Source organism: Ursus arctos, unplaced genomic scaffold (genome assembly GCF_023065955.2).
Source record: "Ursus arctos isolate Adak ecotype North America unplaced genomic scaffold, UrsArc2.0 scaffold_3, whole genome shotgun sequence".
Taxonomy (NCBI): Eukaryota; Metazoa; Chordata; class Mammalia; order Carnivora; family Ursidae; genus Ursus; species Ursus arctos.
The window spans coordinates 90,318,770-90,334,953 of NW_026622985.1; the positions used below are offsets into that span (position 1 = coordinate 90,318,770).

The 16,184-nt window shown below is 43.2% G+C and overlaps 1 protein-coding gene across 1 annotated transcript in view; it reads left to right on the forward strand.

Moving 5' to 3' along the window:
* The window catches only part of MGAM (maltase-glucoamylase), a 257,231-nt gene that overhangs the window by 218,907 nt on the left and 22,140 nt on the right, over positions 1-16,184 (forward strand). Inside the window, exons 75-90 of the mRNA XM_057304088.1 lie at positions 305-459; positions 1,515-1,683; positions 2,248-2,344; positions 2,802-2,914; positions 3,369-3,494; positions 5,240-5,368; positions 6,559-6,666; positions 8,268-8,330; positions 9,143-9,277; positions 10,861-10,945; positions 11,985-12,123; positions 14,005-14,138; positions 14,413-14,447; positions 14,544-14,660; positions 15,804-15,952; positions 16,068-16,152. Coding sequence (XP_057160071.1) covers positions 305-459; positions 1,515-1,683; positions 2,248-2,344; positions 2,802-2,914; positions 3,369-3,494; positions 5,240-5,368; positions 6,559-6,666; positions 8,268-8,330; positions 9,143-9,277; positions 10,861-10,945; positions 11,985-12,123; positions 14,005-14,138; positions 14,413-14,447; positions 14,544-14,660; positions 15,804-15,952; positions 16,068-16,152 — 1,839 coding nt within the window. The remainder of the gene's footprint in view (positions 1-304; positions 460-1,514; positions 1,684-2,247; positions 2,345-2,801; positions 2,915-3,368; positions 3,495-5,239; positions 5,369-6,558; positions 6,667-8,267; positions 8,331-9,142; positions 9,278-10,860; positions 10,946-11,984; positions 12,124-14,004; positions 14,139-14,412; positions 14,448-14,543; positions 14,661-15,803; positions 15,953-16,067; positions 16,153-16,184) is intronic.

The following is a 16,184-nucleotide window of genomic DNA, read 5'->3' on the forward strand; positions in this document are numbered from 1 at the left end:
TACACACACACACACACACACACACACATTCCATCCATGAAATTCTATACACTGGATTCATAAATTATTTAGAGGAAGTGCCCTCCCTGCTTCCGAATAGGTATTTCAGAGGCATTTTGGAGTTTAGGATCCATAGTGAGCACTGGAGGTGGAGAGGCTTCACACCTATTTGCTTTGGCATATTTGATACCTCCCAATGTGATTCAAACTGTCCAGAAAACATGGGAACTGAATTATATGAGCTGGCAGGAGGGATTTGTCTAAGATTATTCCATAAGAGAGTTTCCTTCTCTCTTCTTGTTAGATCTTTGATTCCATGAACAAAAGGTATGAGGTCCCAGTGCCTCTAAACACCCCTCCCTCTCCAGTTGGCTCCCCTGAAGACCGTCTGTATGACGTCAGGATTCAGAACAATCCTTTTGGGATCCAGATTCGACGAAAAAGCTCCAGCACTGTGATGTAAGCACTATTTATTTAGTTCTCATTAAAGTGGTTCTAGGTCTAAATACTGTGGTTCTAATTAATACACATAAAATATTAATCTTAGAGACAATATAAATAAGTATGTGTGTGTGTGCGTGTGTGTGTGTGTTAAACAGGGAGTGGATCTATTGCTCCATTTTCTACTAGTCACTAACTCATCAAGAAAAATTCATCAGAGGCTTAAAATAAGTGTTGCTTGATTTCAGAAAAAAAGAAAAATGCATGTTCTACTCATTGTGCTTGTTAAATAGAACAGAAGTCTTTTTAATAAGCAGGACAGAATACCTGGGCTAGAAATCAGCTCTATATAGCCTCATTCCAAAATAACAGAAGACTCAGGAGAGAGGGAACGTTTACTAAGGAAAGAGAAACAGCTCTCACAATCTTTGCTTCCATCAGCGCTGCAGACGTAAAGCCTTTCCCAATGTTAAACGTGAAAAGAGTCGTCAATTCGCATCCCTTGTCCTGCTGCTGAATGGAATGAAGTGAAGGTCTGGATTTTGCCTGGGGCTGACGTTCCCCTTCCAAGTAGAAAGTATCCCCTGTCTGCGCACATGCAGGCAGCCTTCGGCTCTCTTTGGACTGTGTGGGTCTCACTTGAGTCCGTTGCCTTCTTTGCCAAGAAGTCCTTTGGCCAACCCAGAAAAGTCATTCGAAGAGCTTCACCCTTTACTGTTGGGAAATTTGCTTAGACCTTGTTTATTTATTCATACGTGTATTCAAACTGATACCCCAGACAATGATACCTAGAGATAAAAAGATGAGTGAGAGATAGTCCTTGCCTCGGAGGAGCCCATGACCCAGAAAAGGAGTTCTCAGCCTTGCAGACCGCAGAATAAAAATGCAAATGCAGAACGTTGGCAGTGAGTCATGGCCATTGTTCTGAGCTCTGTCATCTTACAATATTTGAACCTGGATCCAGCTGGGCATTCCTTTAGGAGGCTTTGGAACCAACTAGAATTCCCAAGTGGGCCCAGTGCTTACTCTGGCCTGTGATCAGTGCAATGTGGAGGTATGCCTTTGTGTTGCAGTTGGGATTCTCAGCTGCCTGGCTTCACGTTCAACGACATGTTCCTCTCCATTTCTACTCGCCTCCCCTCTCAGTACATCTATGGCTTTGGGGAGACAGAGCACACAGCTTTCAGAAGAAATATGAACTGGACCACGTGGGGAATGTTTGCTCGTGATGAACCCCCAGCGGTAAGCACAGAAGAACAAGACTATCAATCCGTTTCTCCCCGTGTAAATGAATCTCAGTCCATATGTACATGTATAAGTGCTCTATTAATCAGCTTCATCTTATATTGATAAATTCTGTTCTCAGATGAAATAGGCCACAGGTTATGCTCCTTCTGTCCCTAACATATTTTTTTCCTATGGACTATGGATTTTACTTCATAAACTTTTCTTTAGTATATTCTATGTGTCAGGTACATGTCTTATTTAATAAAATGCTGTCTGTTCTCCAGAGGTTTATGGGTTAGTAAGAGAGAGAGAGAGAGATGCAGAATTAATGGTAACCCTGTATAATCAGTGCTATAGTAGAATTATGTGATAATAAACGAGGATGGTATAGAGGGGGAGGGCACCTGCTTTTTTGTTTGGGGTGGAAAGGAAGGTTAAGGAAGGTTTCATGAAGGACATGACATTGTGGTGAATCTTCAGTATTGAATAGGAGCTTGCTGTTTGGGTTATGATGTAGAAACAACTTTTTGGATATTTCTTTTTTTGATTACTGCCTACTCTCCCCCATGACTCTCCCAGTACAAGAAGAATTCCTATGGCGTCCACCCCTACTACATGGCCCTGGAGGAAGATGGCAGTGCCCATGGGGTGCTTCTGCTAAACAGCAATGCCATGGGTAAGACAGCGGCATGTCCCCATGTACCACCATAACCAGCTGTGACCACTTTCCCTGGATCTGGAATATCAATAGAACTAGAGAAATTCAGGGGCAAGGGAAACGGGACAGATAAACTGACTTCCTCTCCCTCTCTTCCTTCCTTCTTTCCTTCCACATTTATAAAGAGCTTTAGGCCAGGTATTAGCGGTAAAATTTTGACCAAACTGCATGACCTTCTTTTACTGTGACAGTTTAACTTCCTTTCACAGAGTGATACACGATGTTGAGATTAAGATTATGTTTGGGGTACCTGCAAACCCATCTGTTCCACTGCATGAGAGAAAATTTCCAGAGAAGGAGAGCATTAAAGAAAGAGAGAGAGTGTAGAGTACATTTTAGGGCAGATTCCCTATCTGGGTGATGTGTGGCTCCAAGGACTCATTGTCTTCTTCTTCTCCTTTCTTTTTTTAAACAGATGTGTCATTCCAGCCCACTCCTGCCCTGACATACCGCACCACAGGAGGGATTTTGGACTTTTATATGGTTTTGGGGCCAACCCCTGAGCTTGTAACTCAACAATACACTGAGGTTAGAATATGCATTGAAAAACAATCCAATGTGTATTGGGTATTACCGTGTTCTTAGCACTGAGATAGGTCGATTTTTGTTTCTGTGTCCCTTGGGTATTCCTACTTCATCATTTCTATCTTTCCTGAAGTTAGGTTCTCATGTTACAGGTATAAAGGCATAAAGATACCCCATGTGTCTCTTAATTATTTGCTAAGCATCCTAAGACTCTCTAATCAGTAATAACCCCTGAGTTCTCAGTCTTCCCAGAGTGGAAGCTGCAGAATACGGGAGATTTTCTGTCATTCTGCATGCTGAGGGTCATTCCATATTTATTTGACTTTCTTGTTTTTCTTGAGCGAGGCCTCTTAGATGGGACAGTGCTCAGTAGACGTGTTCAAATTGCTTCCAGTATAAGCCTTTTCTTCCTTTTCCCCCAAAGTCTTCCTGGATCCATTTCTCTTTTTTCTTCTAGTTGATTGGTCGGCCGGCAATGACTCCATACTGGGCCTTGGGATTCCAGCTAAGTCGCTATGGATACCAGAATGATTCTGAGATCTCCCACTTGTATGAGGCAATGATGGCGGCCCAGATTCCCTATGTATGAATTCCCCCACTCAGCCCATGGTTTAATTAGTTATGGGAATTTGTGCTGAATTATAGAATGAAAATGTCTTCAGGGAAATTATTGATGACTACTTCAGTATAGGAAAATGTAGCTGTGGAGCTATTCTTGTGTGGAATACAGTGCTTTTTAAATTTATTTCATGCCACCTTTTTATTTTTTTATTTTATTTATTTATTTTTTTAAGATTTTATTTATTTATTCGACAGAGATAGAGACAGCCCGCGAGAGAGGGAACACAAGCAGGGGGAGTGGGAGAGGAAGAAGCAGGCTCATAGCGGAGGAGCCTGATGTGGGGCTCAATCCCATAATGCCGGGATCACGCCCTGAGCTGAAGGCAGACGCTTAACCTCTGTGCCACCCAGGCGCCCCGTCATGCCACCTTTTTAAATCAAGGGTTCAAAATTGAAAGTCGCGTTAATTTTTCAGTAGTTGTCAGTGTGATTGAAGGATATTGTTACTCACTGCCTTTTGCCAGGAATATCCTGCAGTAGGCATGGCTGGTCTTAGCCATGACTTTGGGAACTTCTAAGTGAGAATCATGTCAAGGGGATGACAATTCTAGATTATACTTTGACTGTTATTAGAGAGGATGGATATAAAGTGACAGTATGAAAGAAAGCAGTTAAAATCACATCTTTACTCTTTCTAAAGAACACATATCCACATATGCATATCACACGATGACAACCTAGTCTGCTTCAGAAGCCCCAAGAAGTATAGGCCATTGCCGTCAGCAAGCAGAAGTCCACAGATAGCATGCCCTTCCTCCTCTGTAATCATTGGTTTCTCATCACGCATGCTCGTTTTCTGCTTTCAGTCCACCTCTTGAGAGTTTAGAGGACAATTAATGACTGGAAGATAAAAATAAAGTGTTATGATGTTCTCATCAAAGATAATTTGAAACATTCACTGAGGCTTTAAGTACTTTATTTTTATATACTACTCTACCGTACGCTTATTAAATGTAAATTTAAGAAGTAGGAAGATCAAAAGATGAAAAAAATCCAGAGATCTACCTCACTAAGGTGATCGGTGTTAATAATATGTTGCTTTGTTCTTTTCCAAGCTTTGGCTTTTGCACAAGTCTCTGTTGCCCAAACAAGTTTTACCTAGAATCTTAAGGCAATACGGGTGATTATCCTCCTCAGGCTAAAAAGGAGTGTCTCTTTTTTTCAACTGGATATTAACCACGTTGGCCATCACTCACCAATCCTGGATTGGGTGACTTTCACATGCAGAAGCCTGGGTTGGTACTGTTTAGAGAAAAAGGAAAACAAGGTTCTCATCTCAAGGACCATCCAGTCAAAAGAAACGGCAGAAATATACACATTCTAGAAAGCTATACAATAATATAGTTCTAAATGTGAATGAATCCAATCAGGTTTACTGAAGGGGGGGAAATGAACATATTTCTCGGGGAAGTCCTGCTTTCTACCCTTGAACATTCAACTAGCACTTGGTTTGATAGGCTCACCAGGTTTGAAATTCGAAGAGTGGAAAAGAAATGAACCAAGGGAGGGAAGGGAGAGAGAATTCCAATTGGGGGAACAGAAGGAAAAGGATGGGGACAGGTGATCTGTATGCAGGAATCAGAAAGCAATTTCAATCAGCAGAATTGAGAAGTCAGCGTAGGGGGCTATGGGGTCAGCAGAGCCGTTTGTGGGCCCTGTGGGGTACTGCCATAGGATCCCCAGCATCTTGCTTGCTCCTTCCTGTAGGATGTCCAGCATGTAGACATCGATTACATGGACAGGAAGCTGGACTTCACTCTCAGCCCCAGCTTCCAAAACCTCAGCGTCCTGATTGAGCAAATGAAGAATAATGGCATGAGATTCATTCTCATTCTGGTAGGTATATAGAAGATTAGGGCCCATTTTCTGTTTCTGGGTTCATGGCTTTAAAATAGTACCATTGAGGGAAACTAGAAGAAGAGTACACGAGACTTCCCTGTACATTTTTTTGCAACTTCCTGTGAAACTATAATTATTTTTTTGAAGTTTTAAAAAACAAATAAAGGAGGACAGAACAAATGAAAAATGGCTTTCCAAACATGATACTTTGCACTATTTATTTTTCGTAACTGTCACTGGGATGTAATTTGTTATTACAGTTCCCTTGGTTAGAGTTAGAACTGTGGACTGAAACACTGACTGCAGCAACAACAATCAAAACGCCTCACTGTTCCAGGCTGTGCCTCAGAGGCAATAGCTCTATCCTAGTCTCATCTTTACCGTAGGGGGTTCAAAAGCTACTCCAGTTGTATCATTACCCAGCAATGGTGAGGCTCAGGGGACTTACTTCTTCTTAATTAAACTCACAAACAACTGAGCTAAGATTCAGAACACCAATTTATTATTTTGCATTAGAGGCTATATTTCGATAAACACAGAAGTAGTTACCTGCAAATGGTCCTGCCTTCTCGCTTCTAAGAAATAGAGCACTATTCCCTGACTTTCATTCATTCATTCAATCAGGTATTAATTAAATACGGAGTCTTTGAAAATCACTGTTCTAAAAAGTGTGTGTGTGTGTGTATAATCTAAATTAATGAATAAGACATTGTCCTTTTTCTTATAGGGATTTTATTCTATCAGAGACAACCAATAAATAAACATTAAAGAATGACTATATTGTACACCTGAACTAACGTTACACTGCCTGTTAACTAACTAGAATTTAAATAAAAACTTTAAAAAAATGAAAAGAAAACAAAGATAATTTCAGACAGTGATGATTGATATGACAATTGTGAAACAGGATCCTGTTATAGAGTAACTGAGGCGGGGAAGCCACTTTGGACACAGAACAGAAGAAATAAGATTCGTATTCTTAAGGCATATTGATACCACACTCTGGGAGCACAATAAATTGTTTTTCTTCATGGGAGGGTAATGTCTTATTAATGTTTTCAAACAGCATACTTTATTCCTCAAGAATTTTATAGACATAAGGCAAATTATCTATGGGTATTTTGTTTTTGTTTTTTGTCTTGGAGACGTTTTTCTCATGTTCACTGTTTTAAACCCTTTCATTGCAGGACCCAGCCATTTCTGGCAACGAGACCCAGTATCGCCCATTCACCAGAGGGCAGGATAGCAATGTATTCATCAAATGGCCCGACAGCAATGACATTGTCTGGGGAAAGGTAAGCCTTGGGAGAAGATGCCCATAATTAATCAGTACCAGAATGTCTTGATTAAAAGAGGCTGTCAATAAATCTTGGCAAAATACAGTAGGTAATTAATAAATTATGAGGGAGTAGAAATCTGCCTGATGCTGATTAGTAAGACCAAGGTTACAGGTCTAATACTCTAAAATATCAGTGAATTTTGTTTTATTGTCTGGAAACATTCTGGTGCTCCACCCCTTATGCATTCCAGCTGGTCGTGTCACAAACCTAAAGAATCCCTTTGAGAATGGCTCTGAAGTGTGTGTGTGCCAGACACCCGGACTCAAGACTTGCATTCATTTTTGACTAGCCTGCTTAGCTTCCTCCGTATCTAAATAAATCATGAAGTCCTGTAGATTCTCCTCCTCCTCTTATCTCCTTCAGTTCCTTTCGGTGACCTCAGGGGTCATCTGTTTGATTTATAGCCACAGGATTGTAGGTGAACTTCCTGACCCCAGACGACAGAGGCTTCTAGGCAGGATTCAGACTCTGCTCTGTAACTGTACTAGGCTACTTCCTGTTGTTCCGAGTACATGCCATGCTTACCGTGCCTTTGAACGTTACCTTCTCAGCTTAGCCAAGTGACACCTGCGCTTCAAGACCAACTCAAATGCACCCTCCTAAGAGGCATTCAGTGACCAGTTTAGCTCTCCCTATTTCTTCCTTTTTCTCTGTCAGTATCCTCAGTGAGGATCGCATGTCACTTAGCACGCACATTTTACCTGTGAACTCTTAGAAAACAAGGACTAGAGGGATGCCTGGGTGGCTCAGTGGGTTGAGAGTCCAGCTCTTGGTTTCTGCTCAGGTCATGATCTCCAGGTCCTGGGATCAAGCTCCACGTTGGGCTCCCTGTTCAATGAGGAATCTGCTTGAAGATTCTTTCTCCCTCTGCCCCTCCTCCTGCTCATGCTCTCTCTTTCCCGCTCTCTCTCTCTCAAATAAATAAATAAATCTTTTTTAAAAAGTAAACAAGGACTATTTCTTACTTAAATCTCAGTAGATACAGATTGTAGTACAGGGCCTATCACATAGTGAGTGTCAGTAAGTGTTTGCTGAATGGATTAATTAATCAATGTATATAGTTAATGTCCTTCTAGTTATAGATGAGATTGGTTGAAACTCTGGATTTTTTTTAATGCTATGTATATTTGGGGTCCCAAATAAGTGATAATGCTGCTTAAGAATATTGAGGCTAAGTTTATAGGTTGTGAATGAACTGAATCTTAGTTCTTTAGAGTTATGCTTTAAATTTGTTATTTTTGAAGAGATTTTTGTTATATGTCTATGACAGACAGCAGAGCAATCATTTGAAAGGTAATTGTTCAGATGATATAGTTAAAACAGATTTAACTCATTTTATATTTGAACTTAATAATTTTGAAAGCTCATGAAATGAGTCAAGGGACCCTAGCCGATTTTCCCCTCACAGAATTTCATATATTCAGATTTTACAATTTAATTAATGTCAAAGATCTCCAAGAATTTTATGGAGATGCATGTCAATAGAGTCTGACACGTGAATCATCTCATGGTCCATATGCAATGCCTTTTAGAGGTTTTTTCTTCTTTTTCTCTAGGTTTGGCCAGAACTGCCCAACGTGAATGTGAATACCTCCCTTGACCATGAAACTCAGGTTAAGGTATAGTTATGTGCAGATTTCTGTCCACGTTGCCTTAACCGTCTGGATACTTGTGAGTTTTATCCCAGCACTTTGTTAAGCAGCTCCCTGAGCATGCTTGTCAACTGGTAATTTCTTGGTAGAATGAGATCCTCAAACAGAAAACACAATAAGCAACTAAACTGGAAATGTGTAGAGGGAAATCAAGTGAAATGTCTTCACATATGTGCCTTTAATAGATTGTGTTTTGTTTAAATCCAATGGTGCTTGAAAAATATGAATTGAAGTCCAGAATATTTTCACTGGAGCGTTTACAAACAAACTGGGTTTTTGATGAATTGACTCCATATAAAAAAATATGCCAGTCAGTTAAAAGGACTAATGTTTTTGCTATCAGCACTTGATGCCACATCAGCCTGGGCATCTAACATCCCCTTCCCTCTGCAGCTCACTTTTCCCTGGATGACTGGTCTCCTTTATTTGGTCAGTGTAGAATAAACATTTGCGTATCTAAAGTTTGATCACTTAGGCACAGATAGTTCATTTTCCAGTTCATATAATTAAAGGTCCAGTCATTAAATGAATCTTATGTTTAAAGGGGATTCAAGACTATCTGACCTCCTTCTAGGAGAATAAAGAATGAAGTCAGCCTTCTGTGATCTTCATGTTCACAGTAAACTCTATAGAAGCAACAGCAGAGCTGAGGCTAGTTTCAGATCCTGACTGGGGCAGACCCTTGTACAAGGACCTGCTCCTCGCCCCTTCCTGGTCCCCAGACTCCCCTTCCTGGACAGGCAAAGACCCAATGTGAGAGTATGTGTTTACTCTTACAGCTGTACAGAGCCAACGTTGCTTTTCCCGACTTCTTTCGTAATAGCACAGCTGCATGGTGGAAGCTGGAAATAAAAGAGCTCTATGCAAATTCTCAAGAGTCAGAGAAGAGCTTGAAGTTTGACGGATTGTGGATTGTAAGTGCACCCTTAGTGTTTTTTCTTTGGAAATGTTAGGAGTCAAACCATGGAGAGGCAATTCAGAGAGAAGCAAAGGAGAGAGCTAAGGCTGGAGGAGTGAGAGAGAGGGATACTCTTGTACGATTGAGGTGCTGGACCCCCAGAGACACAGAGATGATTGTGGGTCTGCCCAGGAATATGCCTGCCAAAGCTGGAGCCCATGGAGGAGATGTGCCTCTACTGGAGATGCTGCCAGAGAAGGAAGAAGAGGGACAAATACCACAGCTTCTCTTATCTCCCACCCTCCAGTCTTGGGCCACTGCCTCCCATTGGCCAAACTACCCAGAAGCTAACACTTAGGGGAGCCTGAGGGCCCATCCTTCCATAAAGGGCAGGCAAGGCATGAATCCAAGAGACAATAGATATTCACCATAGTGCTGGTATAGACTCACCTTCAAAGGCCTGTTCAGATGTTGCTTACACATGTCAGTTGGGTTTAAGAACAGGGCTTCCTGAAATGTCTGTGGGACATGGGTCCAAAGGCTCTTCTTTTTGTGTTTTTCTAGGGATGGGAGGCATATTACTATTCCAATTTCCTTCCTCACCATCCAATGGCCTGAAATGCTGAGCATTTTCTAGGCTAGCTCTCAAGAGCTCCACAGGTCTGGGCTAGGCTGGAAGAATCCCATAATTCAGACAGAGACAGACCTGCAAGCCCACTAGCAGCCCTGGGGCTTCTCTAGCCACTACTCTCAGCGTAGACAGGCCCAGAGCGGACACATGAAAGATTAGCCTAAATACAGGCAAAGCGAATAGTGAAGAGATGTGGGTAGCTCTGAGGAATAGGGGGAGATGGTTACTCTGGGGCATTTGTTCTGCTGGAGGAAAGATGTGGCTGAAAAAAAATAGTGAACAGTTCCCTGAATACTTACCTTGGCCCTTAGTATGTCCTGTTTAAGGTAGTCCAATTTACAAAATCTTCACTTTTCCGCTAACAAAGTGGGCAGTGAACATTCACTTCAGGAACCGCCAGTTCTTGCGTTTAAGTAATAAATCTCCCAAGTATGATTTGATTTCCGGATTTGGTTCTGAGTTACCTACAACTCTTGAGGGCTGCAGCTACTGCAGAAAGCCTGACGCTCCTCCTTGTGTTTGGTCTCTGCTGATGTCAGAATTAGTCTAAGCTACTGGACTAAGAAAGAGTAGGGGGAGATAATAGCAACCATTGGCCACAGATAAAAAGTGAGTGATTCACACATAGGAAGACAAAGATGGGCTTCTTGTGTGGGAAGATGTATCAAGGAATCTCCTTAGGTCTCCACTTTCTCCTTATGGATCCAGCATGATCTCCATATTTTTGCTACTATGAACTAATCCTTACAAGTTTAAAAATGCCAAGTAAACTAGGAGTTTCACACCCTACTTAGATGACCATGGGTTCCTGGAGTCTGTCTGGGTCAATGCCTTAGAGTTAACAGTCAATGAAATGATTAGCTGTGGACTTAAATAAGATGTGTTCATCTCCGTGAAGTCGATGTCCTCCAGAGCCAAGGCCACACTGCCTCTGACATCACAGAATCTTTCTTGTTAACTCATTGCAGGATATGAATGAGCCATCAAACTTTGTGGATGGATCTGTCAGGAACTGCAGCGATGACATTCTTAATAACCCACCCTACGTGCCATGTATGTAAATGATTCCTTCATCAAATTTCTCCCTTCCCCCAAAACTCTGAACATTCTCCTCTTACTGTCAAAGCGAACTAATTTTGAAGAAAGAAAATACTTGTACACACAACATAAAATCCCCAATAGAATAACCTCGAACAAGTGTAAATTACTAATCAGGCATAGAAATAATGACACGATGGATTATGAAAGAAACCAAGCAATGCATGATGACATTGGTATCTATGAACAAATTGCTTACACGTTAAATACCCCCACCACCGCACACACAGAATATTTTGATTAAAGAATGAAAATCTAGGCTGTGTACTTTCTCTGCCCATGTCCACAGACACTTCATGAAGGACATGTCCTAGTAATCCTGTGGTACACACGGCAATAGGGCATCATAGGGCCTCACCATCAAAGGTATCTCAGGAAGTTGAATCCTCTCACCGTACAGAAACCCCGGGAAGGAAGTGACTCACCTTCTTGGAAACACCAAACCAGTAGTTTGTGGGACAGAATCTGAGTTTCTTGACGTCTGGGTCACAGTTATGCTGTCCATCGCTCACTAACTCCTGCGTCCCTTTCCCTCCTCCTTCCCTCCGTCCCCTTCTTCCCTCCTTCCCCCCTCCCTTCCCCCTTCCTCTCCTTCCTCCCTCAATATTTAGACAAGTGCTAACAACTCAGAAAATTTAGAGACCTTAATACCGGTGATTGAAACGAAATCTATTCCCTTGAGAATATTACCACCTACTGGAAGAAGCAGTCATAACCACAAAGGGGTTTATTGTGCTGATTAAGTGGGCTCTGATTGCACTCTATAAATATCGGGGGACAAGGAAGTGTGCCTTTCCCAGCCCACACCCTGTCCTTAGCCTTCATTAGTTATAAAGTCACAGCATGTTGATTTTGTAGACAAAATAATTCTTGAAATTGGAACTGTTACTGATAACATAGTCATTGAGTGAATGGAGAAAGAGCAAGCTAATGAGCATTTCTCACGAGTGCACAAAGCAAGATGTTTGGGAAGTAACTCGGCATTTCCACTCAGATTTGGAGTCCAGGGACAAGGGCCTGAGCAGCAAGACCCTGTGCATGGAGAGTGAGCAGGTCCTGCCAGACGGCTCCCGGGTGCGGCACTATGACGTTCACAGCCTGTACGGATGGGCCCAGACCAGACCCACCTACGAGTGAGTGTGTTCCTAGAGTGGCTGGCTCAGTCCAAGAGCTTGCAACTCTTGATCTCGGGGTCTTGAGTTCGAGTCCCATGTTGGGTGTAGAGATTACTTAAGCAAATAAATAAACTTAAAAAAAGGGGGGGGGGGGGAAGAAGCCTGGCTAAAATTTAGTCAAACTGAAGGGAACGTTAAGGCCTTCCTGGGCACCTGGATTCTTTGCCTCTATGTCTTTCACCCTTTGCCAAGGGGACAAATAGGAGAAGCCACACCTTCAACTTGAGGTGGTTTGTAAGACCTTTCACTTCCTGCTGACTCAGGGCCTGAGGTACAGCCAGAAGTGAGTTACTGGAACTTTCTCTTTTCATGGCTCTTTGCCGGGCATTCCCAGAGCCTTGTGCATGTGCTGTCTTTTCAGTCCCCAGAAATACGTAGGAGCTTTACAAAGTTCTCCACAGTTCTACTTCTCCAGAATTTACTCTAAGAACAGCCCAGCTTTGTTTGTCCCAACAGGAACCCCAGCCTGAATACCTATGATGGAAAAATTGTTATTGTCTTGCTAATTCCCTGGCTTGAGAATTTTTTCCCCAGCCGAGTTGAGCTCTGAGTCCAATCAAATGGCCACAACACCTTGGGAATAGAGATTTTCCAGAGGGCTGAAAGCTAGAACATAAGTATGAATTATGCTCTGGGGCTGGTGCTTTTCACAGAGCCCCCGAAGAGGTCAGACCTCTGAGGCTCTTGCAGGGCTGCTGGCTTTTAGAGCCACTGAACTAGGGGTGGGGTCAGCTGGGAACACCCCAAGTTCAAATCCCACAGACCTCACTGTCTTGCCAAGATTTTAGTAGTTTTTCTTGGATAGATGATTTTCATTTCTTTCTAGAGCTGGCTAATTTCTAGAATTCTGAAATGGTCAGTGGCAAAGCTCTTTGCACCACTCACATCTACCCTTCCTCTCTATCCCTGCTGTATTTCAGGCCTTCGTTATTTCTCAGTCAGACGTGTGTTGGGGGGGAGTGTGGGTGTGGGTGTGTGTGTGTGTCCATCCATCCAGGTGGGGGTTTGTGTTGGTATGAAATATTGGAAGTGACCTAATGGATTAATCTCTACCAGAGTAGCTAGACCCTTTTCCTGACATCATTGACCGAATAATTCATCTGTGTCTATTGATTCGTAATGCTTTCTTCAGCAAATATGTGGATTGCGTTATGTACTCAGATCTATTAATAGCCTTCCTCTTTTTGGTCCATTGATTTTCCTCTCATGCAATTGTTTTTATTTTCTTACCGAGGCTGCAGGCAGAAGATCCCCCTTTCCATAGGGAGATATTTGAACATCTTTGTGTATATTTGTCCTCGTGTGCCAAATTTATCCCATTTTGTGAGGAGTAGCACAGAGAGAGAGTATTACCAAAGAGCTATAGTCATGTATACTTTTATTTGGATCCCGGATCTGCCTCCTTGCTCTTTAAATGTCCTCTGACAAATTATCTAACTTCTCTGAGCCTCAGTTTTGTAACAGTAAAAGGAGGCCAAGGAAACCTCAGGAGGCTGTGAGGCAGTGTACATGGCAGTGACCAGGCTAATACCTGGCTAGAGTAATTGTTCCGTAAACACCTGTCTCACACCTCACCCCACTCCTTCCTGCCACCTCTATGCAGGTAACTAGTTAAGAAAGGAAATCCACGTGTAGGGGACGATGGATCTCCAGTTGTCCTGCTGTGGCTCTTAGCATCCCCTTGAAATAGCAGATGCTCCCAGGGAAGACACCTTCTGGCTCCAAATGGAACACCATGGCCGCCTCCTACTCCAGACTGGCGCACCTCTCTGTAATGAAACCCCATGACTGTCCATCCTCCAATTCACCCTCAATTCCTCCTTGTTCCTTTCCAACCAGAGCTGTGCAGGAGGTGACGGGACAGCGAGGGGTCATCATCACCCGCTCCACATTCCCCTCTTCTGGCCGCTGGGGAGGCCACTGGCTGGGTGACAACACAGCCTCGTGGGACCAGCTGAGGAAATCGATTATTGGTGGGTGGGCTTCCTCCCAGGGGCCTCTGATGGCAGGGAGGGAACTGGGCGGTGTGCTGGTGGCTGCGTTGATTATGTCTACATATCATCCACATGGGCAGTGAAAGCAGCAGGAGCTGACTTCTCTGTGGGTATGAGTTTTAGTCTCTACCGGTCTTTGGGTGTTTTCATCATGGGTGGCCCAGGGCTTCCAAACAGGGTATGGAAGAGACAGGGCAGACCTAGCCTGTGAAAGGGCTACTTCGTCCAACACAGCTGTGTCTTCTCATTGCAGGCATGATGGAGTTCAGTCTCTTCGGAATATCGTATGTAAGTTACATCAGGACCGTTATTAATTAGTCAGAATCCAGCATGTCTGCAACTTACAAAAGTCCCACCTCATGTTCTGATTTTGCATCTTCTCAGACAGGAGCAGATATTTGTGGCTTCTTTGGAAATGCTGAGTATGAGATGTGTGTTCGCTGGATGCAACTGGGGGCCTTTTATCCCTTTTCCAGAAACCACAACACCATCGGGACAAGGGTGAGGTGGCAGCTGGTGCTCGAATCACACTTCTTTTTTACCTTTAAAAGTAGTGTACTTCTTTGTTGAGGAAAAATCATAAAAATCAGAAACCCCCCCCCATTCCTTAGAAAACCCATAGCGTTCAAAACCCCAGAGTTATAAGCAATTCTCAAGAATATACTTTTGCTCATGTCTTGGGGGATACGTGCCGATGAGGACAGTAGTGTTTGGAGCTCCCTGTGGGCTAAATTAAAAGAAGCTCCTTTTCCTTAGAAAATTTTTATTTTACTCAAATCCATCCAAGCTCCGTCAGTGCTACACAGAGACCCATCTCTCCAGCCCTGCGCAGGGACTTGGGAGTCTGTGATAAAGAGTGGGAAGCAAGTAGCACTGATGAGGTTGTGGAATATAGGTGAGGTTCAGTGGGGTGGAATCCGGAGCCAACGACCAAGAAAGAATTCTTGAGGCGTCTTTGGTGCAAAATGGTGGTTTATTAAAGCAGGGGGACAGGACCCATGGGCAGAAAGAGCTGCTGCCCCAGGTTGTGAGGGGTGGCTGATTATATACCATTGGGTTGGGGGAGGTAAGGAAACAGGGAGGTTTCAAAAGGATTTTTATATGTTAAAGAAGACTCACAGGATACCAGAGACCTTGCTGTTGTCAAGTTAAGGTTGTTTTTCGCTCTAGTAAGGCATTAACATGAAGACAGTTGGGAACTTCCTGGAGGCTGCAGATTACAAGGACATTTAATTGTATCTACATTCCCTTCTGGCAGCTAGGTTATTGATAGAAATGCTTCGTTCTTGTAGACTGCGGAAGACATTCGTAATGGAGGGAGACTCAAGTCTTGCAGGACTGTGGTCTCTATAGATTAACTATTTCTTTGTCCTTTATGGCAGCCAGGAGTGCCTGAGGAATGTCACATACATCCCATGGGGGGAGGGGTGCGGGGTGTCAGTTTCTGCTTTGTCCTCAGCTTGCCTTCTCCTTCCCTCATCAGCACTAGTTTAGTTGGGCAGCAGGGGCAAGAGAAAGGACGGGATAGAAATGAAGGGTGGGATCTGTGTAACTGGTACGTGGGATATGTGCCTGCTGACCTTTTTCTGATGGCGTTAGAATGGCATAAAGAAGTATCTGCCACGTGTTTCTTTATCTCTTTAGAGACAAGATCCTGTGGCCTGGAATTCAACCTTTGAGATGTTCTCCAGAAAAGTCCTTCAGACCAGATACACCCTGTTGCCCTACCTCTACACTTTGATGCATAAAGCTCACGTTGAGGGCAGCACTGTCGTCCGACCCCTTCTCCATGAGTGAGTACGGCCTGTTCCCCCAAGAAGAGGTTCTGGCGATGTCTTGTGGGGAGCCCTCTGCAACAGTCCTAACAGTTTGGTGGGTTTTACGTACTTTTTTTTTTTTTTTTTCAAGGTTTACGAATGACAACAAAACGTGGGATATAGACCGTCAGTTCATGTTGGGTCCTGCTCTCTTAATCAGCCCCGTGCTGGAAAGTGTGAGTTTTCCATCATAGATCAGAAACCCTCA